Here is a 26,725-nt window from a genome sequence, read left to right on the forward strand (position 1 = left end):
CCGTAACAGCAGAACGTCATTGGTAGACGCAAACAATTCAGCGTGAATGCTACAGTGCAGCGCATTGGCAGATTCGTACCGCAGATTGGCGATAACGTACTGATGACGTTATCACGGCCACGCCAAAGTCACCTGCCAGCTCCAGCGTCGCACCTCAGCTGGATTGAAGCTCCAACGGGCTGCGCGCTAAAGTCGAGGCTAGCAGCATTGCAGCCGTGCTCGGTACTTGGGTACCTACCTCTGAGCTCCAATGTCTTTGATTCTTACGGAGCCCTTTTAGTGAGGTTCCAGCGGGCGGAAGCCCTAGTCTGGTCCCTCGGCTGCGTCGTAGCTCGGCTTGTATCTCCCCCGTAGCTACAGCTCGGCCACAGCAGAGCGCCCCCGGATGCGGGAATTTGGCTCCCATGGCGCAGCCCACGAAGCTTTGCGGATGCCTCCAAAGCCGGTCGTTTGAAGCAGCCCTGAGTGAGCAGAATAGACGTGATCAACTGTAGCTGAAATGCCGTGAATGGGAGGCGGCCAGAGCTGGGGTGCAATGTAGATTGAGCACATCAACAGCAGCTGATGAGGCGACCCTTACCTCGCGATACCTAGTGCACTAACGGCCCAGCGCCCCGGAGCCCTAACAGCGTCACCACAAAACATTTCACGGGAATTAAGCGAGCCCCCCCCAAAAACAAAGCAGAGCTAGTGCCAGCAGTGCTTTTTTTTTTTCCGGAGTGGGCTCTGGCGCAGCACAGAAGCAGCGAGAGAGTTTTGCCCGCCGCATTGAGCTGGCAGCGAACCCCCCCTCCAAAATACCTACAGGCCGCATCGTGCATTTTTTTTTCTTCAACTGCATCCGCAGCACAGCCGCTCTGGTCTCTCCGAAGAACATCCAGACAGACCGACTCGCGCGCCAGGAGGGCCATGCGATCTTAACCTCTTCCTTTCCTCCACCACCAAGTAGCAACGACTACCAGCGCCGCCAGTATTCAGCCCCTCCGGTAGGCCAAAGCGACCAACATGTCACAAGTCGCCTCCCAGGTACGCAGCCTATGATACCATCCTGCCACGGCCGATGTCATGATGCCGTCGTCGTCGTCGTCGTGTCTTTTCTTTGTTTCTCTTCTTGCCCGTCAATTCGATGCTCGGCTGCCGTCGTGGACCTGCGAGCGGGCTCCAGATCCTTGCTATATACGCAATGCGCCGCCGGCCAAGCAATCCTTCCCGCACGGATAGAGACGTCGCCGTCGCCGTCGCCCTCATCCCATGCCCTAATATCCTGCTCTCTTATATACATTCCATGTTCATCTCCATTTTGTGTTGCTGGTTACTGACTGCCTGCCTCGTGTAGAACCGGTTCGCCTATCTCGGTACTTCTTCCCCCTCCTCCTCTTCGCAAACTTTGCTGTGGCTCTCAGCCCCTCCTTGTGTCCACGAAATGCCCCCCCCGCCGCGATGAAAATCTTAAATCGCACCACACTGACCCGAGCTTCACGCTGCAGGCAACGACTCCGACGGCGAGGAGAAGCCCGTCGTCCCCGTCAAGACCGTCGACAAGGCCACCGCTCGCACCACCAAGCGCAATGTCGAGCCTCAGGCTCCCGCGGCCCCTTTGAGGACTGGCGGCAACCGCCGTGGTAACCTCGGCGGCAACGAGGGCGGTAAGTTTGCGCCATCTCCGTCTCGCTTGAAAAGACAATGCCGTGGCGACGGTCCGTCTGAGACACGCATGTTTGACTCATGCTAATTGCTGCTGTGTAGCTTTCCGTGATCGCGCCGCTGGCCGGGAACGTAACCAGGGCCGCTCTACCGAGGAGACCCCTAGAGATGCTCCTCGTGGTGGTCAGGGTGCTCGTGTCCGTGGAGGTGAGAAATTCCTATTTATAGACCCTTTCCTTTAAGAGTCTTTGCAGCCTGGAAGAGACATATGCTGACGCCGAGATAGGCCGTGGCGGACGCTTCCCCCGTGACCGTGACGATAGACACACCCACAAGTCCGGCGCCACTACGTAAGAATTATCCTTGTTTACTCTCTCAATTTTGTATCCAATATTGACCAATTGCTACAGTGGCTCCGACAAGCAGGCTGCTCAGTCTTGGGGTGCCACCGAAGGCAATGCCGAGCTTAAGGACGAGCAAGCCGGTGAGGCCATTGCCGAGTCTGAGAAGAAGGACGAGGCCGAGAATGCCGCTGCTGAGGAGCCCGCTGAGCCCGAAGACAAGAGCATCTCCTTCGCCGACTACCAAGCCCAGCAGGCTGAGAAGAAGGGTGCCTTTGACTCTGAGATCAGCATCCGTTCCGCCAACGAGGGCAGCAAGATCGACAAGAAGTGGGCTGCTGCCAAGCCCCTCGAGAAGGAGGAGGACGTCTACTTTGCCGGCACCGGCGGCAAGAAGCAGCGTGAGCGTGAGCGCAAGGTGAAGCAGACCGTCGACTTCGATCCCCGCTTCGTCGAGCCTGAGCGAACCCGTGGCGCCGGCCGCGGCGGTCGCGGTGGCCCCCGTGGTGGCCGTGGTGGTGACCGTGGTGGTGACCAGCCTCGAGGCGGCAGGGGCAACTTCCGTGGTGGACGTGGCGGCCAGGCTGCCTCTATCAACACCAAGGACGAGTCTGCCTTCCCTAGCCTGGGCAACTAAACTGCCAGCGACTCATGAAGTCCTCAAAGACCCTCTCCTTGGCTGATGGACCGGGCAAAATTTTACAATGTGCTTCCCGCATTAAGAGAACCAAAAGGAGAATCCAATATGTGTGGAGGGCTTTCAAGCCTCTTTTTATGTTTTGATAGTTGACCAAAAAAAAAGAGAAAAAGTTTGATTATATGGCTGTGGTTGGTCGTTGGAACTGACTCGATTTGTACAACTTTGGCTGAAAATATCTGCCGCTCTCCCCTGATTTCTTTCTGTTATCAACTGAGTTATCTGCAACGCCAAGTGGATTGTTTCTTTTCGTCCCTGTTTCCTTCTTTTTCCATGTACGTAAGGGTAAGGGGTGAGAATAAGACGAGGAGAGATAGGGGAGAAAAAAAAAAGCAAGTTTGTCAAATACTCTTTCCTATGCCTCTTCAATTTTGACATTGATGGCACGTACAGAGCAAAAAAAAAAAAATTGTCTTTTGATACCCCTTTTCTCTGATTCCCCTTTTCGTCTTCGCTGGTGAAGATGGGCTTTGCTTGCCGAGTCCCTGGAGACAATTATAGACTCTACTCTCTGTACTACAGGGCTTTTTAATCCGTTACGATTGACTCAAAGCTGCGTTAATTGAGAAGCCGATAGCCGGATGAGATATGGGAAATGTTGCTAGCCTAAGTACCTACAAAATGACTCTTCTTTTCTTTTTGGTCAATCATACATGGATCATGGGGCATTGCTTCTTATGTGAATGGTAGTACCTCTGAGACCAAACAAGCAGACATCAACACCCTCACGGGACAAAATAGAACAGACCCTGCCTTACTCCCCAAGATTACACTACCAAAACTGAACAGTCTTCAAAGACTAGTTCATGGAAACAAAGTCAAAAAGAATGCTGCTGATCGTTTTATTTTTAGAATAACAAGACAATTTCAGCAAGAATACTTCCACCACACTCATCAATCAACCCAGTCGCCCCTTTAATACATGTATTCCCCCCTGGCATTACTGAAAAAATACCGCTGTTATACACGCATCCAGATACCTCGTCTCCGATACCCCCCCTTCCTACCATAATTTAACTCCCTCATCAGCCGAAACGTCGCTGGCGTCGTCCTCCGAATCCGTAGGCGTCTTCCCACCATTTGCGGCCGCGATCAGGCGCTGGGTGCCCTTTCGATGGATCCTGGCGTCTTGGGCTGCAGTATCAATCTTCTTAACGACTTCCTCAAGCGTTTGGGTTAGCCTTCCAAGACTATCGTTCATCTTTTGAACTGCTTTTTGAAGTCCTTGGAGTTCAGCCTGGCAAGTGCAGCGTGTAGATTGCTTCGGGGTAGGAAACCCGGTCTCGCGAATGCTAGTGGTCATTTTTGAATAAAAGTCCTTCTTGTTCAAGGTGCGGCGGTGGCCAGGTTCGTGGTTCTTGGTCGAATAAGAAGAAGAAGCGCCGTACTTGGCGAAGCTGTTACGGTCTTTGGCAGACGAATCATCACCTTTGGTGGCTGCGGGAGAGACTTGACGTTTCTGCACAATGCTCGAGGGCTCTTCCGCTAAGCTTACATCCATCGCCTCGTCAACCTCCGAAGAAGTCGTCGAATCATCCGGCAGGTTTTCCAGGGGGTCATTCGACGACGGCTGGCCGCTCCGGGCCTCGCCATGGAGTTTAAACACTGGGACGAGTTCGTCTCTATCCGACTCCTTAGCAGACGTTTGCGGTGGAGAGAAGCCAGGTTCCTTGTTTTTGGTGCTCTCTCGCGGAGCCGGAACACCATCGGCGTTGGTCTTCCTTTTCTTGTTCAATTTCTTCAGGAAGATGTCGAATGCTAAATCTTGCCCAATGAGATCCCGCTCTGGGATGCCATTCTCTGATTGTTGGACACAGTCTATGATGGCTTTGACTTTCCGGGCCTTTTCCTCATCGGTGGAAGCCATGATGCGTCAAGATTGCCCGGAGTGTTTGAATAGCTCTGTTTGGGGCGATTCGCATTTGGATGAGATATGAAGTGTTGCGATAATGCAAGATGTAGGTGGGGGCAAAGAAGGGAGGGGAGGCGAAGAAGAAGAGAGAACCAGGAAAGGGCCATCGCCAGTGGTCAATTGGCGGAAAGAACAGATGGTAGAGCCAGTCAAAACAATGAATTTCAGGATGACGCGTTGCCAGCTGGTAGAAAAGCAAAAAGTCAAAAGTAAAACTGCCAGCTGGCGTTGAACAGAGGCGTGTCTCGCAGCTCGACCAGCAGAGTCTCTTTGATGGAATAAAAGAAAGCATAGGCTGCGATAGCTGGACGTAGACGCGGGAAATGCAATAGTGTTCTACTCCTTGTTGAAAAGGCATACAACTTCGCAGTTACAAATAAACCGCAAGGAGGTATCAACGGGGGTTGGAGATCTAAACGACTTGAAATGCACCAATAGCTGAGATTAAGTCAAGTTCTTGAAATCCCAGGGACATCCACAAACAAAGTCAAAAGGAACATTGATCGTTTTATTTTCAGATACTAAGATAACTTCCTCCGCCACTCATCAGCCAATCCGGTCGCCCCTTTTAAATATTTCCCCTGAGATTAATGAAAAAAAAATGTCGCCAACGTTATGCTCGCATCCAGATATCTGAACCTTCCAATGCTCCTCTGGTGGCATAAGCTGAGTTCCTCAGTAACCGAAATATCTCAGGCGTTATCATCTTCCGAATCTGCGGGCGTTCGGGCTTGTGTTTGGTTCTCCAACGCCAAGATCCTTGCAGCCAGTTGTTCTATCATTTGGTCGTGCATGTCGACGCGATTGTTGTTGCTGGAGAGCGTGGCCGCCAAAGTTGAGTTGGCTTGTCGCATCGACTTGGTAGTTTCCAAGAGGATATGGATTGTGTCCTCAAGGCTCTGGTGTTGGTCTTGTAGCTTGCGCAAGTCTTGTTTTAGGAGTTTTATTTCCTCTTGGAGGGTTGCCATTTGGGTATTGGTTGCTGAAGTCAGTCTTGGCGTTGTGGGCTTTTTGGCCACCAATTCGTTGAACCATTGTGGTGTTGTTGGTGTCGTCAGGATATTGTCCGAGGTCTGGCCGTGGTTCGATTCAAGCATCTCGGTCGAAGAGGAACTGGCGTCGTCTTTTGTCAACTCGGAGTGCTTTCTCGGCGACGCGTCTCCTTCAGTGGCCGTGGGAGAAACTTGACAATTCTGTGCCATCTTCGAACTCTCTTTGGTCAAGTTTGCATCCATCAACAAGCCAGCCTCAGACGCAGACGTTGAATCGCCCGGCAGGTTATTCAGGCTCCAGACCATGCAGAGCGTTGAAATAGCTGTGCTTGTGGTAATTCGCCTCCAGTTGAGATATGAAGTGTTGCGATGATGCAAGTTGCAGGAGGGTGAAGAAGGAGAGAGAGTAGGCAGCGCTATCGGCCGTGAGAAAAGAAAAGAAAAACTTGAGTGACAAACGAAAGCAGAGAATTGAGAGCCAACAAAACAGTGAATTCCCAGATAGTGCGCTGTCAGGTGAAGGAAGGGTAAAACGGCGCGCTTTGCCAGCTGGCGTTGAACAGTGACGGGGATGGTATTTTCCATTTCTGCGTTTCTTTTACATCTGAAAAGCACTTGGGAGATAAAAACAAAATTACCCAGTCCACTGCAATCAACCTAGACTTTAGAAAAATATGAATAATAAGGCTGTGGGAAACGCAAATTTGGCTAAACAATTATATATCGCCTACACTGTACCATCCACAAGCTCTCCAGGATATTCCTCATAAGAGCAAGAAATCGAGATATCCACTGTATTAGGCTATGCAAGATTGTAATGCCGCATTGCAGAACAACAACTATACAATACGAGAGCCCCAGCCGACTACTAGAAGTTATACTACCTACCTAGCTAGCCTTGCTCACCAATGTGTAATTTTCCTCGACATGATACCCCTTTTAATTTATTTCACATATCCCAGAGCTCTCCGCCTTCAGTTCTGTCTCTTTCAGTAACATTTCTTTTATGCCTTGAGCACCTTGGTCAACTCCTCAACAACTCCATCACCTACCACCTACCTCTGTAGTGCTAGAGTTACCACCCATGTCCTTTGTCCGCAGGCCTCCCTCAATAGCATTCTTGACGGCCTCATTGGGCAGGCTGAGAGACTATCGCAGCATCATAGCCACGCCAGGATAGTTCCAATTAGGTTTACCAATGATTTTACTAGAAGCTGAAATCGAGGGAGAAAAGCTCTATAACATGATATATACCTCGGACCTGTTCATCCCTCTACACTGAAGCAAAATATTATGCAGCAGTCAGCTTTATCTTTCTCCAGAGCTTACGTATTGAGTGTATCTCCAATATCAACAGCTCCCTCAGTGGAGCATCATCGACGCAATTGCTCACACCAGCCACCGCTATTAAGCCCCAAACTCCAACCCAATACTTCGTACACGAGTGTGGCCTTTTTACAACTCATCTCCTCTTTTCTCACATTCAACTTGAGCTTCTCACACATTAGCGCTCCAATAGCCATCCCCAAACAATATAGCATTAGGGTATCTTTCCCCTATGTACAACATTCTGCAGCTCGTCTACATGATTCTCTAGGAATAGTAAAGTAAGTAGTTGGCGGAGAGCCCTGTTTAATCTTATTCAACATAACGCATTAAAAAAAATTTCCTTTGCTTTGCCCAACCTGTGTCTCTGCTTGCTTGTTTTCTTGTTAAAATCAGATATAATATGTCCCTTGGTTGCTTTTCCTCGCACGCTCACACGTTCATACGCGGGCGCACACTTTCTCTTTTTACCACAATTCCCCCCTATCGAAGGGTCCGAAGCGTCTTGCTTTGCAGAGATGATGACGCCGACTGCCCTCCACTGCCTCCTCGGCCAATGTTTTGCTGTGCTCGCCGTGCCGCAACATTAGGCGTGTTGGCACAGTAGCCACAGATGTATACGCTGGGCATGGTACGTCTGCTAATGTTGACGCATTTGCCATGCAGCCACATCTCGCATGACTCGCTAGAAACGGCTTCATGTCAGCTGGGTTTGGTTTTTTACAAGACTGTTAAACATACCACTGAAGCATATAACCATTGTCTTCATCGGGCTCATTTCTGCTGCACACGCATCGAATCCTATGTCCTTCCGTTCTGTAGTTCGAGTCCGCCATGCTGATTGGGGATATGGCACTGTTTTTATAATTTCCAGAACCACTCGAGGTCAGAATGCGCTGGTGTGATCGAGTATTCTCCTGTATGGATCGCTTCTGTCGGTCTTCTACCACTTTACGCAACTCGCTCGCTGCATCTCCTCCCCTCTCGTGATGATCAGTCATGATTGTCTCCGCCTCGCTCTCCCCATCGATTGGCGTCACGAGAGAAGGGGTCGACGCACTCCTGCTCCTGTCGCTGATGCTCCGCCGACCTGAATGGAAGATTGAGCCCACTGGCTTACGTGGGTCAGGCAAGGCAAAGGATGCATTGAAGGAATTAGCTCGGCTGGGAATGATGATTGGCTCCTCGTCCGTAGAGGACTCATCATCAGAAGATTCCCAGCTTCTCCGCGTTGATGAGAGCTCTCGAGAGCTTCGACTACGAGTAATGCTCCCAGAGTCCTCTACCACGACTGTCGTTTCCGCTCGAGCTCGCCCATGTGCATCTATAGTGAACTTTACTGATGTTCGTGGCCGATGAAGCTGGGGTTGAGAGGCAAACTCGGGAATAGACGCCAAGCTCGACAGCCGTCGCTGACTCTTGAGGGGCGACATCCTCCCAGACCTAGAGAGCTGCGATCCCGACTTTCCCACATCTGTGTTGACACTCATGCCCCCAGTCTGTGATGACGACGGCCTTGAGGCGGATGCCAAAGTCGGCAATGCGCCCCGGCCCATTGCCTTCTTGCTCCGGGTCTCACTTAGGCTGCGATTCAATTCTGGGCGGCTCATAGCCTTGACGGGGGAGCTTGTATAGGAACGATCCGGCATTTTGCCTCTTTTCGTCTCCTTCATGCTATTAGTCCGGCGAGGCTGGGCCATCACACGGGAGTTGCCGCTGGCTTCCGCAATGGGCATCATGTCCGCGGCCGATGTGTTGATGTGGTTAAATTCGGCCGTCATTGAGGACGTCGGGGGCCGGCTGTATAGCAGCCCCGGGTCCACGCCTTCCATGGGAGTTGCCAAGCCAAACGAATCTTCCATGGATGTTGGAAACATGGCAGATGCGGTCATGGGAGCCGTAGTCTGCCCCGTAGAGATGGGCGGTTTGGGCGCCAGCATCCTCTCCCTCCGGGCCGGCTGGCTGATGTGTTGGGCATGCGGCTGGACATTCTCTTGGTTTGATGATGGCGGGGGAGGCGGCGGTACAGGATCTTGGAAGAGCTGGATATCGCTGTTCCAGTCGAAAGAACCGGTGTGGCGGTGCGAGGGCTGAAAGAAGGCGGCGCCTGCTGTGCTGAAGTCCAAGTCCATTCCCATGGCGGGGTCCCAGAAGTTGGCCTGGCCCGGGGGAGCAGACATTGGGTACACAAACATATCTTCGGCGCCGCCCATCATGCCCGTCATGCCCTGGAAGCCGTCGCCAAAGTCTGGGTGACCATAGCTCTGGTCATCTTGCATATTGATCTTGGGAGCGAGCTTCTGGTCGCTCTTGTGAGCCGACGGCGGCGGCGATAGAGGTTGGGCTGCGTCGGATCCCTCAATTGTACCCCGGCGGAGCTTCTTCGGCGACTTGGTATGCGAGGAGGAGGAAAAGGCAGGGCCGAGTTGGGCTTCGGAGTGGACAGCGGCCTTTGTAGATGATATCAAAGCCGCCGGCGAGGAGGGCAGGCGTCGAGACGGGTCAACGGGCGGCGGTGGAAGGTTGGGATTCGACGGCGGGATGTTGGCTCGGGTTGCAATCTCGATGGCAAGCCTCTCGACGGCGTGCTCGTCGGCGGACAGCTGTCGCTTGTGCCCTAGAAAGGCGGGTGCGAAGGGAGTGGTGGGCACAAAATCTGCGAAGGGGAACTGAGCCCCTCGCAGATTGCCCGGCGTGGCGTTGAAGACGGAATACTCCTCAGCAAAGCGAGGCGTCAGGCCGCTGGTGTCGGCGAAGGATCCCTGGGGAGGTTTCGGCGTCTCGAAAATTGGGCTTGGAAAGGCACCCGAGGTTGGAGTCTGCTTCGGCGTGGGCGGCGGGTGAGCGTTTGGATCTCCAAAGCTGCTGCTGTGCGGAGTCAGAGAGAATTGGTTAGCCACTGTTGGAGGGAGCGGAGGGCAGGCATGCTTCGGAGTGTTTGACAAGGCGGACATGCCTTGATACTAGCTGTTGATCCTCGCTCATATCAGCTCGAATTCCTGTTCGCTACGATAAGCCAGACACAAGCATCCCAGTGCGTGCACCGTCAATTCGGGCCGTGGGGGGAGCCCCGAAAAAAAATGCTGTGTATATAGCAGTATATATATATAAATGCTTGCAAGGGAGGCTTTTTTTTTTTTTTTTGTCAATTTCCTTTCCCTCGATGCAATAGTGGTGTGCTTTCTTGAATTTGTCCGGAGAGGGGAGGGCGGTATCAGATCAGATTCAAAGGGTGCAGAAAAGCTGTCGAGTGGGTTGCTTGGTTGCTTGGGCAAAGAGTAGTGTAAAATCGCAGTGGCTCGTTTCTCATTATCCAAAGTGCTCGTGAACGGTCATGACAAGATGCAAAAGAGGGAAAGAAAAAAACGTCGTATAAATCCGGCACTGGCTCTGCAAATGCAAAGGCGGTCAAAACAAGAGGAAAAGCACAAAAAACTGGTCTTATCAGCCTCCTTCGCTGCTCTCGTCGATGCCGTTGCCAATAAACAGGCGTGAAAAAGGGAGAGGGAGATGTTTGTCTTACCGGAACAGCAAAAGCCAACGCAGAGCAACGGCAAAACGCAAGGCAAAGGAGAGGGACAGGCGACAAACAAGGGAGGCAAGTCTTGTCCTGCAGCTCCACTGAGCATCAACCAGCGATCCAAGGGCGGACACGGCGGCTGTGCGGCAGGCAATGGACGATGAAGCAGCCAAGAGGACGAGGAAGAAAGAGACAGAGTTGGAACTTTGGACGGGAGCGCAAAGGCGGAGAGGAAGCCCAGCCGGTACAAGTACAGTATGGCGACTGGCAACGGTGGTGGTGAAGGCTGTACTGCGTGGGTAACTTCTAGGCAGAACGGGCCAATTTCGATCTAGGAAGACGCTGCAAATGGAGCCCTGCAGCGCAGGTGCAGCTGGGTGGGCCGCTGGGAGCAGTGCACGCCGGATTGCAGCGGCCTTGGTTACAGCGGTCCTGTCGCTGGGCAGCTGAGCTACAGGGCCTGAAGCTGGCTGACATAGGGCACGGTCGCCGGGGTCATGGCCACAGAGCTGCTTGTACCTGTGCGAGTAATATCTTAGTCGTACGTGCTACTTTGTTCCGAACCAGCCCGCGAGAATAACGGCCATTGGTGTTTCTCGAGCAAGACACACTGCGTTGGCGCCTTGGTTGCACCCGTAAGATTAAGAGAAAAAAGGGGGGGAAGTTGGGCTTTTGTTATGGGCGTCCCTTACTTGCATATGCACTCCGTGTGTGTCTACGTACGTGCTGCTATAAACTCTCTCCCAATTGCTACATGGATTAGATAAGAAGATCCCTCGGGTGCTCTTCTCCGCATGCCCAAAAGGAGCAAGTAGCCCAATTGTCGATCTGACTACACCTTGAGCCATGATTGTGCATCTTTCCGTCTTCTGTCTCCGATGACGGTCTTCGTATTTTGCTCATCTAATTTCCCAAGCGCCGTAGTACAGTTTGCAGCTTGCGTTGACAATAGCCCGAGCGAGTACTGCCACAGTTACTAGCACTTTGTTCGCAGCGCTACTGACATATAGATGGGCGACCCAGCAGCCTCTTTTGCCTAATCTGGGACAAGTCCTTCTCCACCATGGATTCCACCGGTGGATTAGCGCAGCAGAATGACATGATGACAAGAAGCTGCGCAAGCCTGTCTAGCTAGATGCTGTGACTATTAGGACTGCTAGTATTGTTACCGATGAGCATCTTGCGAGTACAAATGTGTGCCAGCCAGGTTGGTAATTGTTACTTACTGCTTACATGTAATACACAGCACTAGGTCCGGGAATTTGGTGTAAACAAGGCTATCAAAATGCCATTGCCATGGCAGCCTTATCTTAGATCCGATAACACCGTACACTTACATTCGATCGAAAACCTGCAACTTCACAAGCATTTTGAGAGATGCACAGCTATCAACTTGATTCAACTCCAAAAAATTTACAAGTAATTAGCAAAAGTCTTTTTCAAAAATACCAATCAGTGTTCTGCTCGATTTCAATATTCCCTTTCAACCCCGGGCGTTTTCCTGAGCCTTCACGTCAGAAAAGCCAAAAAACGCACCACAACTCACGAGACACAAGGAACAAGGCTTATCTCACCTAATACCACCATAAAAGCGACTTATACCATCATCAAGTTAAACATTGACCATTCGTACCATTCAAACATTGTGTATATACATCATTTAACTTCTTTTGTATAGTTCTAGTAATTCCGTACTCGAATAATTGCCACCATACAAAAAGTCCCGGACGAAATCCGATCTCGATCTTCCCCAGACTCGGTCCTCACCAACTAGGCAGCCACGCTATGTCCAGAACCGGCATAAGCCAGCCTGTGCACTTCTCTTCCCATGCACAAAAAAACAAAACATAACCTGCATCAAGAAAGACGAAGCTGAAAAGGATCTTTATTACCCAATACGGATATCTCAAATCACGTAAGAGGGACACATGTACCCAATCGACTCAATGATGCGGACGAACCAACGCAGTGGCCAACTCACAAGATCCAATGAATTAGAAGAAAAGATCTAAACTCGCGGTATTCCAAGATAGATGGCCTGAAGCTACTACACAATGCTAGTAAATAGTTGGCCGCCAGCACTTAGCGGCCAATCTATCTTCTTTCGACGATGCGCTTTTTCATCTAAGCTCGCATGAATGAGCTTTATGCGCCGTGCCTTGCGGATCCTTTGAAAGCCCACTCCATATCCGGCCATACCCGTAAGAAGAAAAGAGTCGAAAAAAAAAAAAGATACAAAAAAACAAAAGAATGCGCTGCTTGGTAAAGAAACAAAAGCTTCCAAAAATAAATATCAGCTCTCTTCTCCAAGATCCAAAAAAAAAAAAAAAAAAAAGCCAGGAGAAAATGGTCCGACATGTCCATCCCGTGAAACACCCCAAGCGGAAACCTTGCCGCCCTTGTAACGTTTTATCTCCATGTCCCGGCTTCTGGGGAAACGAAAAGAAAAAAAGAGCATCTATTCTATCGTGTGATCTCATGGGGGGGAACAAATCAGGAACCCTTGTGCCTCCTAGGCCCTAACTTTTTGGTTTGTTTTAAACTGCTGTTTTGTACCTGCATTGTTTCAGCGCTAAAAATAAAAAAAATAAAAAAAGGAAGAGATCGCGAGTTTACTTCTCCTGGCGTCTTTTTATCTCAGCGAGTAATGCTCCGTACTCAAATAGTAAACTAGGTAGAAAACACACTCCCCCCTTCCCCCATCGGCCCGTAGAAGCCGCGCGCGATACATGTGATGAGCTCATTCTATACATGCCATGCCATGCCATACCATGCCATGATTGTTTGATATCCATACAAGTATGTATTTTCCCGTTGGTTGGGCAGCGACAACACAAAGAAAGTAAGTAATCCCCACTCCCACAAACACCCCCCTTACCCAAAAAGACAACTGAGCACCCCTCTCAACAGCAGAGCAAGTATCAGATCTCTATTTTTCCTGTTCTTTCTTTCTGGCTCAACATGGCCGTAAAATTCATGCAACATGCTGGAGGGAAAGCAAAAAAGACAAAGGATCCCTACTATCTCCTGCCAGGATAAACGCCCGTATTGACACTGGCGCCTGCGGGAATATCAGGTACCTGCTAGTAACTTGTTCACGTTCCATGGACACCTTACGTGGAGGCGTACAAGAGGCACCGTCCAGTTACATGCATTACATGCACCCCCTGGCTTCAGCTCCTACACCGAACAGGGGTGGTTTGCCGCAACATTCGTAGTAAGCCACAGCAATATATTACGATGTAAGTCATCCATACCTAAATTCAACCAAACATCTATATTGCCAACGCTGCCTTTTCTCTTCTTCCTTTGACAACGAAATTTTGGAGCAAAAAAAACATCAAGCGCGCACGCAGCTGCTCAAAAGAACCATCCGCCCCGAGATTAGCTTCGCCCACTCACCGTTGCAGTTTACCAATCCTGCCTCAGCCGCATAAATCAGCATAATATTAGATTACCTTTTTGGAGAGGGGAAACACACCAAGCTTGCCGGGGTCTCCCGTCCAGGTGGTGTGGAACCACCCTATGGGCCTCTTGTGCCTTTTGGCCCGTATTATTCAGAGTCCAGAACCGTACCGTAGTTGCTGGTACGGGTAAGAATCACGACCAAAAACAAACAGATGGCGGGTGCGAAAAAAGGTGCAAAAAAGAAAAGAAAGAAAAAAATACAATAGAACTATGTGAAAAAAATTATACATCTTCCGTATACAAAATGAAAAAACAACAAATTTCCAAAAAAAAAAAAAAAAAAAAAGAAGCCTCTATTTATCCCGTGGTATATCCCCCCTTTCTCTCAGCTGGCCCGCAGCGCCGAATATCCCAGTCTGGTTCCTCCCGTTTGTTCCCATCTCGTGAGATCATATCCAATGATTAATCCTGAAAAAGTATAAAACCCTTTGTACTCGTTTGTTTCCATCTATGTCTATCTATATTGTATAAAAGCGTGAGAAGGCGTAAAAATAATAATAATGAGGTATCAATGATTGGTGGTATCCGGTAATCGTAGTTCTTTGTTCTGTAAGCGTGAATAAACGGTGTATGAGGGAGAGACTGGGAAGGGAAAAATCTAATAAGGAATAATTGAAGCCAAGAAAGGTAAAAAGTGAAAAAGAACAAGAAGAAGAAGAAAAGAACAGAGAAAAGATAGGAAATTATCTAGGAGAGGAGTGTAGAGAGTGACATAATCAAAAAAGACAAGAGGTTTGGGGGACCAAAAGCAATTCCCGCCAAAAAAGAGGTATCCGCGAGCTTGTCGTGTCGCGTAAATCTAAATTTCATGCGTCTCTATAGGCATTAGACTTCCAGAACGTGACGCATGAATATCGAATCCAAATTAAGGAAATTTCGAACAGCAAGTGACTTTGATAAACGATTGTAGTTCCAGTGGGCAAAAAAACAAAGAGCAAGCGAGAGAGTGTGTTTGAAAGACGTTGAGAAAAAAAAAATTAAGTCGAAAATTAATAATTGCCGGGGTATGAGTCCATGGGCGTATTCTGTGATCGAACAGAGTCAGATCTCTGCGGCATCATGCCAACAGGCGGTTGTGCCTGCAGTTGACCCTGCATTTGACCCTGCATTTGCTGCTGTAGTGGCATGTACGATCGAGAGTCCATGGGTTGTTGCGAAGGCATTGGCATCGAGACTGCCATCGCTAGGCTTGGTGTGTCGACTCCAGAGCCTGGGGAAGATATATGGGGAGTCATTGATCTGTGCGACTCTGGTCGTGAATCATGCAAAGTTGGCATGTGGCCACCAACTTGGCTTTGGCTGTTGTCTCGGCGACGTTTATGAGAATCTTTGACCTTCTGGTGTGTATGGCACTAAGTTTTTCTCCAGTTAGCACCAAACCAATACAGCAAAAGAATTCCCTTGCTCCAAGAACGCAGTACTTACCTTGTACGCGTGTCTGAACCATGTTGTCCCCTTCTTCTTGCTGCTGACGAGAGGAACCCACTCGTTACAGCTTCCACAGAGTCCCTCCCAGATGTCAGGGTTGCCATTCATACGTCTCGAATCCAAAGGCTCTTGAAACGGGGTGCCGGTTGCCGCGCTGATGCCGTGCGAAAACGATTTGTCGTACCAGAAAGCAGAGTTCTTCAACACCAGCCATCGTCCGGGCTTGCAGATACCACACCATCCTTCCCTCTTGTTGCCATGTCCTCGAACCCAGCGGGGAGTGTACAAGTCGTTTTCAAACCGCAACTCTTGCTCATAAGGCACCATCTCCGGGTCTGAAGGGTTCATGTCCTCCGGCGGGGGAGGCGCTTGCTCTTCGTGGAGACATCCAAACAAATCCGGAGGGTCCGAGAGGTCTGCGTAGAGACCAGTCAAAGGATGCGGTTCGCCGTTGCTCTGAAGAACTCGGAGCAGGCCATGCGAGGCCAGGGTCGGTGGCGGGGCAACTACTCCGTGCGTCTCGTTGTGGTTATAGAAGTACGAGGGTATCTGATTGGGCAACTGCGGCTGCATTTGGGATGCAAGAACCATGTTGTTTCTGTTGAATCCCGGGGCGCCAGCCATCATAAAAGGCGGTCTGGCAGCAAGAGGATTGCTGGCATTGATTGGCTGCTGTTGGTTAGGGAACACTGCCGAGCCAGAGGGCGCAGGCAACGACTGGTAAGAGTATCTCTGAGGAACACTGGGAGGAGGCGAGTGATAGAGTGCGGGGGAAGGTCTCCTCTGTCCCACACCATAGGATCCGGTAGACCAGCGCTGTTTGTTTCCTCGAGTGATGTCGTAAGGAGCAGTCCTCATGCTTGGTCGTGGAGACGGCGAGGCCCGGCCGCGACTCTGTGTTCTGACTTGCTCGGGGCGGGTCTGTGGCGTCAGGCGAGGAGATGCCACGGGCGACAGCTGTGTAGATGACATAAGGGAGGTCCTGTTTGAAGGAGGTGGGTAGTCAGAGTTGAGTGATCGAACGTCGGAGAGGGCGGCAGAGAAGTCCTCATACGAAGGCATGTCGGATAACCCTCCGGTTGTCGACACGGCATAGGACGAGCCAGACAAGCGATGGCTTGCCACGCTACCGTCCAGATTCAATCGATCAGAGTTGTCTTGCGACGGGGTTGAATACCTTAAATCAAGAATGGAAACGGAGTCGTCGGTGGTGTAGGCTTGACCGATGGGCGCGTCTGAATCCAATACGGGAAGGTCAAAGTTCTCCCCCGGTGGCTTCTGAGCCCACCGATTCGATGCATCAGATAGAACAAAGCCGCTCGGATCTCTCGAGACTTCGGCAGTCATCATCGCATTAGCAGGGTATAGCCCCTGGGCTAACGTGACAGGCGCAGTCACAGCCTCGGTGGATCTATGCTGGACGGAAGTCGACGAGGGCGGCATCGAGTGTTCCCATGTGTTGACCGGATGGGTACCGTCCCTCATGTAGTATGAAATGCTTTCTTGAGCCGTTGCCGGCACCTGCTGCGGGTGAGTCGCTGGCGGCATCCATGGCATCCCCGACGGTTGCATTGCCTCGTTCTGAGGCATGTCGCTGATGCTCAGGTTGTTGATGGGTGGCTCTTGAAGAGGAGCATCAGAATCGCCCTTGTTGTTTGCGCCTCTTGAGTGGAAAAAGTATTTCTGAATATGCTGTCGACTTTTACAAGGGGGTCACAAGTAAGTATCGATAGACGAGGATAGGAAGGAGAGGCAAGGAACATACAATCCATTGTGACTAGGCTCCATAGCTAAATATAGACAAGTCGACAGACTCGGCACTCTGTGATTTTTGCCTTAATTTTTAAACGGTCGAAATGAATGGCTAGGCCCTATTCGCTGATCAGCGGCGCCGTTGGAGACGGTCATGCAACACCGTTTAGGCAAAGCAACCCGGGGTTAAGAGAGACTGTGCTGCTCAAAGCATAGCCAGGGATCCCTCTCTTATAGAGTTCTCACTTACACTAATCCGTGATGGTGTCAAAATATGGTTGCAGTCGTCGTGTTTTCGGAGGCCAGAAGAGATAAACGAATGTCCAGGTCACTAGAGAGAGTCGAGGAGAGAGAGCGAGAGTAGGATCGTCTGGTATAAGGAGTATATCCGGGGGCCGGCGTCGAGGGGAGTGAAGAGAGGGGGGGGGTCAGAAAAGAAAAGAGAATAGGGGGGGGGTAAAGAAGCAGGGACAGCAGCAGCAAGAGACAGGCCAACTACTAGTGAGAGCAGTAATGGTGGTGGTAGTAGTAGTAGTAGTAGTAGTATATGATAAGTCGTGTTGTAATATTATGCAAATATTGACTCGTAAAGATCGTGAGCGGCCAGCAGGGAATAGATAAATGAACGAAAAGAGAGAGTCGGCTCTCAATCTGCAATGGAAGGAGGGGGTTTGCAGAGATTAAGAGCGATCGATGGGGCATATATGCGGAAGACAAAACCTAAGATCCAGAGCAGATGAGAGATTCCAGAAATTGGCCAGGTGGATGAGTGCTTGAATGGTGGTGGCCTACACGGAGAGAGCGAGGCTCTCGGGCAGGGGCCGTGTATAAGTCGTTGACAAGCACCCTGAGCAGCCGGACTGGCACTCGCCCCCAGCAGAAATACCACCATGCTATTGTGGTCCTACTCCGTGCTCCGTAGTTTGAGCCAAACCGACGGGGTCATGCTCAGAAGACTGAATGCCGGCACCTGCACCCCCGGCGCCTCTCGAGATCCCAGGATCCCAGTCCATATGGGGTGCAGCCGGCTGGCCTGGGCTTGGCTTACAGTGCCTGCGTACAGGCCTTCGGCTCTCTGCATTGGCGTACCCGCAAGGCACAGACAAGGAAAGTGGGCATGAGAGAGTTGGGCGACAGGGGGTGGACCGACTGGGAGTTTCAAGGAGCTGGTTGGCCAATCAGCATGTCGGCCCTCAGCCGTTGAAGATCGGCCGCGACGCCTCTATCCTCAAGTTAGGCCAGAATGGTGTCACTGAAACGACTCAAAATACCGAGTGAAACCAATCAAGGTAATAAAAGGCCCCTTCTCGTTAGGTTCAACCAAGAATTGGCAGTTAAACACGTAATACGACAGCGTCCAAAAGCCTGTCGCGTCTGCTGAACTGTCCAGCCCGCACACCGCGGAGAGAGAAGGCTGAAAGTTGAGCGTTGCGAGCGGTGCCCAACGCCTGCCACTCAGCCTAGGCCGAGAAAAGGTAGCATCATCACCGGCTCAGCCTGGACCATCGGGCCACGGTGACGGTGCAGCTTCACGATATTCCGGGGCGAACGAGAGAGGGATCAGCTGCTAGTCCAGAGGAGCTCCCGCGCCGCGGCGACCGCGCCAGCATTCCCAAATATCCATGCTCAGATCAGAAACGCCATTTTGCAAAAGGCTCGACCAGGGCGTGTGCGAAAATGACGCCACTTAAACTAAGCAGCCATCTAAGCGATGCAATTTATCTCTGTTACTTTTCTTCTTTGCTCTGGCCTTGGCTCGATATTGGGGAGAGGGAATCCATGTTCGGGCACGGACCAGAAGAGCCGGGTAAAAGAGTCGTAATAACGGCTAGTCAGGGCAGCCGAATTGAGACCGAAAAAAAAACGATTCATCTCCCAGGCATAACCTGATCTTGCAACGGAGAAACAATCGATGGGACGCCCTTGGACATTAACAGCTAGAGCTGTGTCATAATTGACGCGGCACGGGTGAGGTGGGTAAGTCGACTAAAAAAAGAAACTTTCGGAAAATAAGTGTCGGCCAGAGCAGAGCTCAGTTCACAAGGGCCCAGTGCCATTGGTGTCTGGGAATAAACTAGGAGATATCGCAAGTAACAGCGAGAGTAGTATGCGTCACAATAACGTGACATCCAGAAAGCCGAGACTTGGGAGCTCACTCGGGGCCCTGTCTAGTGCCCCATATCCAAATCGCTGGCTCTCTTGGTCTGCTTTGCTTAGCTTTGCCTAGCTCATGGTCAGAGTTGACTCTGCCTCGTCCACTCGAGTCTTCATCCGCAAGGGATCTCCAGATTTCCATCTGCGATTATATCTGATAGCTCACTTCGACATCACCTAGTGGCCAAAAGCACGATAGTAAACAACAGACATGGTGAAGGCACAATGTCAAGGTCAAGGATTGACGCCACGGCTACACTTGCAGCCCTGCGTTCTAAAGATAGTCCTCTTTGGGCAACTAGTACGGAGCCATGGAGTGTGCCACAGCAACTAAAACGAAGCTAGAAGTACGGGAGAACATTCAGGCTACGGAGATCCGCACCAAAGAAGAAAGAAAGACGACGAGATGCGAGATGGTATCACACGGTAATCTCCAGTAGACAATCAAGATCCACACAAGAACGGAGCAGATGCATCACAGGCATCGGGAAGGCCGCCTTGGATATGAAGAGGGGCAGCAACGAGTCCCGATGTGGGGGGGTGAGGCAGAAAGGCTGAACAGAAGCCTGGTCCTTTTGTGTTCCGGAGGCGGCTGATTTGATATCAGATCGAGACAGTCTTGGTCAGCGAGCCAGTGTGAGAGAGGGCCTGTGAGCCAAACCACTTGCAGCATATATCACGAAGCCGGTGCTTCACAATCCATTGGAGGCCCCCTTGCTGACTGGAATCGAGAGAGAGACTTACCAGTAGGACGTTCTCGAAGCCGTCCATTGTGTGGTAGCATCCGCCCATGTCTGCGGCCCAACCAAGCGGCTATTCTCCGACCAGCCGTGAGACAGCGGCTCAAGGCAGCAGCCATACTGGCACATACGGAGTAGTACCTGGCATGCCAGATGTCCAGCTGCAAGATCACGCCTGCGGAACAACGGTGTCGCCGCTGCAAGAGGAGATGACCGAGTCGGACTCGAAGCCGATCACGAGCTCGCTGCCCTGGCCAAGCGTGTGTCAAGAGCCATATGTGGAAGCAGATAAAACGCTTGGCTACGAACCAAAGAGACCCGGACCCCGCAATAGATTAAGGAGGAGACAAACGGTCGGTAGCTATACGCAGAGAAAGAAACGCTATCCTGCAGAGCCCATTGACATGCAGTCGAAGTCGATCCACGGGTGTGGCAGCGGAGCTCTCTTGCGCGCCCACAGGCCCGCATTAGCCTCCACGACTGTAATTGCGCATCCGCTTTGGCCTCGAATTTCTCTCGTCTCAATCATCTGTTATTCTGCCCTGCCGAAGACCGAAGCAGTGATTAGTTGTCCAGACGACAGGTCAGCGAAGCAAGCCGGGCTGTCTGCGCTCGAGACGGACCCGAGATGGGATATGGGTGGACGGGGAAAGTTGGATATGGTGGAGTTGTGTTTTGAAGACGTCTAAAGCGGGCGATGCGACGTTGCGAAGGCTCTGATTCGCCTGGTTCCTGAGGCAGGATGCAGGGGTGCTGTCTCAGTTTAATTGCAGAGTCCGCAGCCTTACGACGGGCTTACCACGAGGTACGCGCGACACGCTACGGCCACAAGCGAAACTCGCGGTACCGCCTGGTAGCTCAGCCCAGGAGCCCCCGTCACTTATACGCGTTTCAGATGCGTCAGAGGTATCCCCGGCTAGCCCTGATTCACCATTTCTCATGCCACTTTTCCTACACAAGATGGAAGGGTCATCCAAACGCAGAAACGAGTTTGAAGTATTTCTGTCATTGCTACGTACCTCCAGAAAGTGATAGTTTCATGGCCCGCGATCAAAATTATCGACGCGAGACTCGAGACTCGACAAGCCGGGCCCAGGTCAGCTCAGAGTTGAAACATTCTTTCAAGGCAACTCCGGAAACAGCTGATGGACTGTGTAGGCGAAATGAAAGGCAGATCCCAGCTCAGAGCTATAATTAACTCTGGCAGCAAATTGCAACTGCCACGACTAAAACGCCTAGTGTCGATCTCGTAACAACCCTGTCACGGATCTATACGGGTATATTGCGTCAGAATCTTGATTCGAGATCTTTTCTGGCGCATCACTGATTCGCCTCAACGGGTGCTCGTGCATGACGCGCGACATTGTTCTTTGCCTATTTGCCACCCGATGCTTTGACGAATCCATCGCTCTAGCTTCAGCGCAGTCTATGCACAGGAACATGTTGACTTTCCGAAAATGTTTCTTATTTAGAGGTAAAAGAGATCTCATTTGCATCTAAAGCTCGCTCGTGTGTGTAGCCTAGTAGTTTCATTACCTATTTATTGTAGCGCGTTACAATGTTTGTTTGTCGTAGTATACTACTCAATACGCCTCGAATTGTATTGTTTTCATTACCATATGCTATATCTCCCGGTCCATGAATGTTTGTCCACGAGGCAGTGCTATTCCTTATTAATTCTCTTCCAGACTTCGTTCTCTGCTGCGGCGATGCTATCTCCTGCAGCCGTTGCCCATTTCTTTGCCGTGTTCCAGACACTCTCTGCTTCATGGGCCAGATAGGATTCTTGGTTCAAAGAAGCGTTGTAAGCCTCTCGTTGGTCGCGGCTAAAGTCTGCGGCATTGGTGTTCTGTTGGTAGCCTGGGGGGTGCGAAAAGTCTGGTTCCGAGGTCTGTATAAGTGTTGGATGTGGCACACTTGGCGAGTAGGCTGTGGAAGTAGAGGTTGATGAGCGACTCTGAGTTGGAGCGGCTGATGCCGGCAGCTGATACGACATTTGAGGCGGCATGGGCACTGTCTGGGCCTGTTGTAAGGTCTCTCCAGCCTTTGGAGGAGGCGGAAGGTGGCTTTTTCCTCCTGGAGGCGAAGGTACTGCGCCAGGCTGTGGGGGAGGCGGGTCTGAGCTGGCCTCTTGGGTCGACGATGGCATATAAGCGCTGGTAGGCTGTGGCGCTCCGGTCTGGATAGGTAGTGATGGCCGAGCACCTGGTTGTGCAGGAGGATACGCTGTTGGGCTTCCTAATGTTGTTGTCGGTGGAGGCGGCCTTGCCTGGGGTCCTTCTCCCTCTGGCTCTTGTGTCTTTGGGGTGATTCCTGTTGCCTTGGTGGCATTGATGGGACTCGAAGTAAACACCTGTACGGGCATGTTGGTTGAGTCGACGGGACAAGAAGTCCACCAGCCTAGTAAGAGATGCTAGAATGTTGATGACTAAATTAGTATTTTTCGCAGCTATGTGTAGCTATCACCATAAATTTTTCAGAAACGAAATATCTTTATTCGTGTTTCAATGCGGCAGTGAGATGTTGGAGCTGAGGCGAAGTTGTTGCTTGAAAGTTGGCGCCGGCTGCTCTGCTACCTTGGATAGAGACTGGTTACGTCATTCAGTGACATCTCGTACTTCTGTCAGGTGACTCGGGCTGCATGCGTCGCCTCCGACAACTGGCGGGTACGCAGGTACCTCGTGTTTTTCATTCTTGCGGAGCACAGAGCGGCGATATTACTCGAGCAATTAAATTGTCTTTTTCAGTTCGGATGCTGCAGGTGCAAGGTCCTGATAGGCTGCTGTAGGATGACTATTTAGTCTGTCTTTGCCTATACGTGACATAAGGCATATAGCCGCTTGTAATTTACCACAGTTACAAACAGTCGACACCTATTATGTATTATAACTACCTAGGTACCTAGTACTGTTAGTAGGGGAAGCAATATATAAGTAGGTAGCGTGTATATATTCGTTCTTTTCAGTCGATTCTTCCTTGTATGCTTCAAACGTATGAGCTCCCAATGTCATGGTAACTCTGCTGGACTCCAGGGTAGTGTCTAACTGTAAGCGGGCTTGTTAGGTGCAAGTCAGTTGGCCAGTCTGTTAAAAATAGCGTCCTGGTGTCGCTGCAACATTGCTTTTTCTGTAGTGTTTAATTGGTAAATGTTTAGTTGGGCCTCATACTGTTATGCGCTGCCAATAACTACGAACCGCTGACTTGCTTGATAACAGTGGTATGAGAGTCTGCAGCTACCTGTAGCCCGTGCTCCAAAGATCACTGTTATTTTTTGCCCCTATACTACGACTACGAGCAGCATCAAAATTTAGATAAAACAATAACAAACTTCAATTATTCGAATTAATATTGTCAATTGGTTTCTGGACAATATTCTTTTGTTGTTATTTTCCCAGCACGTATTTTATCGCGATACCACTTACACAAGAGCATCTGGGACAGGAGCGCACCCGGATTATCTAAAATCCGCCATTCAGGTACAAGCTATCTTATCGGCTCGGTCCTAGGATCGCAGGAAGTTTAATCGCATTGGCGTGTCAATCGCGTCTACGGCGAGGACAAGATGACGAGTGCACCATAAAATTCCTCCTCAATCACAACACTGCACAACACCACCCGCTATCCAATTCTGGCACCAAAGGTGCCTATACCATCAAGATGGTTGGTAAAGTCTCAGAAAGAGTGCTTCTTAGAGAGGGTACGTTAGCACAGCTTCAGCTTTGTGTCATGGGAAACTTCGACCTCCTGTCAACTGCCGATTGCTAACATCAAAAATCCGCGCAGGGCTGGAGAGAACCGACAATGGCATGAAATTGACCTCATGGCCTGATGTTAGCCCGATCAACCAGAAGAATTACTATACGTGAGGATTCGCAGCGACTTGAGTGGCTGGACTGGACAAGCCCACTAACTCCTGGCGGCAGAGATTACATGAAAAGGGATGATCAGGTCCTAGCCCTTCGACTCCAAAGCGATGCGACTCGTGATCGACTAGTACAGAGTGCCCGAGACCGCGATCGTGCTCTTTCAAAGCCTGCTAATGGCGAGCTGCCCCTGCCACTGCCAGATCTCGGCGAGGATGACGGAGCCGCAACTCCCTCGGGTGGGATGGACCCATCCAGGGTGATTGTCATCCATCCCGGAAGCCAAAATCTGCGCATTGGATTCGCGAGCGATGCACTTCCCAAGACCATCCCGACTACCCTAGCGACCAAATTCCCCCAGACCGAATCGGAGATGTACGAGGCTTTACCCCGACGCCAGTTTGAAGCAAAGACTACGGACCAGCAATACGGGGAAGAGTGGTCGAAGAAATACCAAAAGATGTGCAACGATCTGAAGGTGGAAATGCGCGCCAACAAGCGAAAAGTACTTCCCAACTCCAAAGAGCTTGTCCAGACATTCAATCGCCGCACGGAGCCCGAGATCATTCAGAGACATAACGATGTGCTAGAGGTCGAGTGGACTGATATAGAAAAACTGGAGGATCCAAAGTCATTGGCGTCCTGTTTTATCGGGAGTGAGGCATTGCGTGTTCCCGACGACTCAAACCCCAAATTCAAGCTGTGGTGGCCTATCCAGTACGGATACTGGAACGAGGATGGATACACAAGCCAGGAGCATCTCTTTGACGATTTTGAAACGCTCCTGGACAAAGCGCTGCGCCAAGAGCTGGGCCTGAAGACAAACAGCGAATGGCAACAGTATAGCTGCGTTTTTGTCATTCCTGATCTTTATGATAAGAAGTATGTGGAGCAGATCTTGCGATCCTGTATGACCTGGTTTGAGTTTAGTAGAGTATGCTTTATCCAGGAAAGCATGGCAGCGACTTTCGGCGCCGGTTATACGCAAGCCTGCGTCGTGGATATCGGCGCGCAAAAGACATCTGTGACCTGTGTCGAGGACGGACTTTGCATTGAAGACTCGAGAATCAACCTCAAGTATGGGGGTTACGATATCACGGAGACTTTTATCAAAATGATGCTCTACGATAACTTTCCCTACCAGGAAATTAACCTACGAAGAAGATACGACTTCCTTCTAGCTGAAGAGCTAAAGGCGAAGCATTGTACCATGTCTCAGGCCAACATCTCGGTACAGCTCTACAACTTTCACGTTCGAGCACCCAACCAGCCCACACGGAAATATGCGTTCAAGACATACGACGAAGTCATTCTTGCGGCGATGGGAGTGTTTGAGCCAGCCATTTTTGATAATAGCACAAAGCTCAGGGGAAGGAGAAAGCTTGTCGAGCGTTCTTACAACGCTTATGACGTGGATATTCCCGACGATCCGTCCTCTGCCGCACAGCTCGCAATTCTGGCGCTGGTAAAGCCATCACTCATGACCAACGCAAACGGCTTCTCTCAGTCACAGCCTGAAGCGTCAACACCAAACAAAGAGAAGTCACAGTTCAACTTCCTTCCCAAAGCTGAGACAGCAACTGGCACTCCAATTGCATCGCATGCCGGGTCGCCAGCCCCCGAGGGCAGCGGTACTCCCGCACCACCTCCATTCGTCTTTGGAGCCAACAAGGATGGCGTCAATGGCGATAGCCCTGCTCCGGGCAGCATTCGAGCGGCTGGCACACCGGTTCCTGGACAGTCACAAGCTACGCAACCGCCCCCAGGCATGTTTGTAGACGCAGCAGCACGCGGGGCCAAAGACATGGCAACCGAAAGAGATGAAGTACTGCCCTTGGCACCGCTGGACATTTCTATTCTCACAAGCATTCACAATGCTGCTAAGGGCGACGAGAAGAAAGTCCGCGATTTGCTGGGCAGTATCATGGTCATTGGCGGTGGCGCCAAGGTTCCGCAGCTCACTGTCGTTTTGGAAGAGAGGCTGAAGGCGCTGAAGCCTGACCTCAATGATAGGATCCTGGTCAGTCGAAGCGCGAGAGATATGGATGAGCAAGTTGTCACTTGGAAGGGAGCCAGCGTCTTTGCGAAGCTGTCAACCAACGACTCTTGGATCACGCCGTTTGAGTTTGAGAGGTTGGGCGCCCGTACGCTCCACCACAAGGTGCTCTGGGCTTGGTAGAGAGACGAAATCACACACACATACACATTTATACCCTCTGTATGGAGTATGTTCTGGACACGTTAGGGGAGAGGGCTACAGGATCATGAGGGAGCATTGGAGTTTTAACTTTTTTTTTTTTGTTTTGTTTTAATTTAGGTGCTTGTTATGGATATCAGAGAAACGGGGCATTTGTAATTAGGCAGGTACCTCGATTGCTATTTACATGATTTCAATCGTAGAGAAAAGAACGGGAATGAATCATTTAATGGAATTGGAGGCCGGAGTTGAATGTATTTGTGCAGATCCGTGGCGTAGCTAAGTTGATAAAGCTTTTCGCGAGGAGCTAATATGCCATATAAGTCACGTCGAGATGTCACTGCTTCCACATACGCGTTATAGCTCCGATGAATGCTTATATTAGCTGTCTTTTTAGAACATCTCATGCATTCAAGTAAGAGAAACTGTTACACGGTACAGTCTAAAGAAGACCAGTTGATCCAGATTGTTGACTTTTATTTTTGCCAGGGCGCGTCTTAATGCGGTCAGTAGTTGAAGGGATGCGAATGAATGCCGAACAAATGCGCCTGCCGTTGGTGCGCGCCGCCGATTGGCCCGAAAGAGCTTAAAGGAGCCGAATCTCCGCAGGCGCTAAATGCTAAATGCTAGCGCTGAAGAAGCTCCTCACGCTCGTAAGACCCGAAGAAGCAGTCATTTCTTACACTTTGCA

At 50.7% G+C, this 26,725-nt stretch overlaps 8 protein-coding genes across 9 annotated transcripts; 3 read left to right on the forward strand and 5 right to left on the reverse strand.

Annotated features, from left to right (window-relative positions):
* Positions 1 to 1,005: 1,005 nt before the first annotated feature.
* Positions 1,006 to 2,622, forward strand: TrAtP1_004891 (uncharacterized protein; the record flags this gene model as incomplete). Its single annotated transcript, XM_014084285.2, has 6 exons — positions 1,006 to 1,026; positions 1,337 to 1,355; positions 1,488 to 1,646; positions 1,747 to 1,851; positions 1,931 to 1,994; positions 2,055 to 2,622. The coding sequence occupies 6 exons, from the start codon at positions 1,006 to 1,008 to the stop codon at positions 2,620 to 2,622; spliced, it is 936 nt and encodes a 311-aa protein (XP_013939760.1).
* Positions 2,623 to 3,685: 1,063 nt separating this feature from the next.
* Positions 3,686 to 4,549, reverse strand: TrAtP1_004892 (uncharacterized protein; the record flags this gene model as incomplete). The annotated part of the gene is made up of 1 exon (XM_014084286.2): positions 3,686 to 4,549. The coding sequence occupies one exon, from the start codon at positions 4,547 to 4,549 to the stop codon at positions 3,686 to 3,688; it is 864 nt and encodes a 287-aa protein (XP_013939761.2).
* Positions 4,550 to 5,129: 580 nt separating this feature from the next.
* On the reverse strand, positions 5,130 to 6,301 carry TrAtP1_004893 (uncharacterized protein). The gene has a single exon (XM_014084288.2). It carries the CDS (start codon positions 6,169 to 6,171, stop codon positions 5,287 to 5,289), a length of 885 nt encoding a protein of 294 aa, XP_013939763.2. The 5' UTR covers positions 6,172 to 6,301; the 3' UTR covers positions 5,130 to 5,286.
* Positions 6,302 to 7,106: 805 nt separating this feature from the next.
* TrAtP1_004894 (uncharacterized protein) lies at positions 7,107 to 10,934 on the reverse strand. 2 transcript variants are annotated; one of them, XM_066112492.1, is made up of 3 exons: positions 10,436 to 10,934; positions 7,654 to 10,347; positions 7,107 to 7,597 (listed from the first exon to the last, which is right to left on the reverse strand). In XM_066112492.1, the coding sequence occupies exons 2-3, from the start codon at positions 9,864 to 9,866 to the stop codon at positions 7,396 to 7,398; spliced, it is 2,415 nt and encodes an 804-aa protein (XP_065968578.1). In that variant the 5' UTR covers positions 9,867 to 10,347; positions 10,436 to 10,934; the 3' UTR covers positions 7,107 to 7,395. The 2 variants fall into 2 exon arrangements, with proteins under 2 accessions (XP_065968578.1, XP_065968577.1); XM_066112493.1 differs by having other exon boundaries at positions 7,654 to 9,780; positions 9,869 to 10,934.
* A 3,142-nt stretch (positions 10,935 to 14,076) lies between these two features.
* Positions 14,077 to 17,991, reverse strand: TrAtP1_004895 (uncharacterized protein). The gene is made up of 5 exons (XM_066112494.1): positions 17,331 to 17,991; positions 17,094 to 17,199; positions 16,506 to 17,027; positions 15,326 to 16,310; positions 14,077 to 15,252 (listed from the first exon to the last, which is right to left on the reverse strand). Exons 2-5 carry the CDS (start codon positions 17,114 to 17,116, stop codon positions 14,890 to 14,892), a joined length of 1,893 nt encoding a protein of 630 aa, XP_065968579.1. The 5' UTR covers positions 17,117 to 17,199; positions 17,331 to 17,991; the 3' UTR covers positions 14,077 to 14,889.
* Positions 17,992 to 20,024: 2,033 nt separating this feature from the next.
* On the forward strand, positions 20,025 to 20,663 carry TrAtP1_004896 (uncharacterized protein; the record flags this gene model as incomplete). The annotated part of the gene is made up of 1 exon (XM_066112495.1): positions 20,025 to 20,663. The coding sequence occupies one exon, from the start codon at positions 20,025 to 20,027 to the stop codon at positions 20,661 to 20,663; it is 639 nt and encodes a 212-aa protein (XP_065968580.1).
* A 974-nt stretch (positions 20,664 to 21,637) lies between these two features.
* TrAtP1_004897 (uncharacterized protein) lies at positions 21,638 to 22,339 on the reverse strand (the record flags this gene model as incomplete). Its single annotated transcript, XM_014084291.2, has 1 exon — positions 21,638 to 22,339. The coding sequence occupies one exon, from the start codon at positions 22,337 to 22,339 to the stop codon at positions 21,638 to 21,640; it is 702 nt and encodes a 233-aa protein (XP_013939766.2).
* A 1,174-nt stretch (positions 22,340 to 23,513) lies between these two features.
* On the forward strand, positions 23,514 to 26,294 carry TrAtP1_004898 (uncharacterized protein). The gene is made up of 3 exons (XM_014083247.2): positions 23,514 to 23,671; positions 23,758 to 23,836; positions 23,898 to 26,294. The coding sequence occupies exons 1-3, from the start codon at positions 23,632 to 23,634 to the stop codon at positions 26,014 to 26,016; spliced, it is 2,238 nt and encodes a 745-aa protein (XP_013938722.1). The 5' UTR covers positions 23,514 to 23,631; the 3' UTR covers positions 26,017 to 26,294.
* The last annotated feature ends 431 nt before the right edge of the window (positions 26,295 to 26,725 follow it).

Source organism: Trichoderma atroviride, chromosome 2 (assembly GCF_020647795.1).
Source record: "Trichoderma atroviride chromosome 2, complete sequence".
Taxonomy (NCBI): Eukaryota; Fungi; Ascomycota; class Sordariomycetes; order Hypocreales; family Hypocreaceae; genus Trichoderma; species Trichoderma atroviride.

Bases quoted from the DNA above. Each gene is read 5' to 3' on its own strand.
- TrAtP1_004894 (XM_066112492.1), bottom strand. From the start codon at position 9,866: ATGTCCGCCTTGTCAAACACTCCGAAGCATGCCTGCCCTCCGCTCCCT. The intron at 7,598-7,653 runs GTATGTTTAACA...AGCCGTTTCTAG, and splicing joins AATGGTTATATGCTTCAGTG to CGAGTCATGCGAGATGTGGC.
- TrAtP1_004893 (XM_014084288.2), bottom strand. From the start codon at position 6,171: ATGGAAAATACCATCCCCGTCACTGTTCAACGCCAGCTGGCAAAGCGC.
- TrAtP1_004898 (XM_014083247.2), top strand. From the start codon at position 23,632: ATGGTTGGTAAAGTCTCAGAAAGAGTGCTTCTTAGAGAGG. The intron at 23,672-23,757 runs GTACGTTAGCAC...AAATCCGCGCAG, and splicing joins AAGAGTGCTTCTTAGAGAGG to GGCTGGAGAGAACCGACAAT. The intron at 23,837-23,897 runs GTGAGGATTCGC...TCCTGGCGGCAG, and splicing joins AACCAGAAGAATTACTATAC to AGATTACATGAAAAGGGATG.
- TrAtP1_004895 (XM_066112494.1), bottom strand. From the start codon at position 17,116: ATGGAGCCTAGTCACAATGGATT. The intron at 17,028-17,093 runs GTATGTTCCTTG...CCCTTGTAAAAG, and splicing joins GAGCCTAGTCACAATGGATT to TCGACAGCATATTCAGAAAT. The intron at 16,311-16,505 runs GTATTCAACCCC...TCCTTCAAACAG, and splicing joins GTTTCCATTCTTGATTTAAG to GACCTCCCTTATGTCATCTA.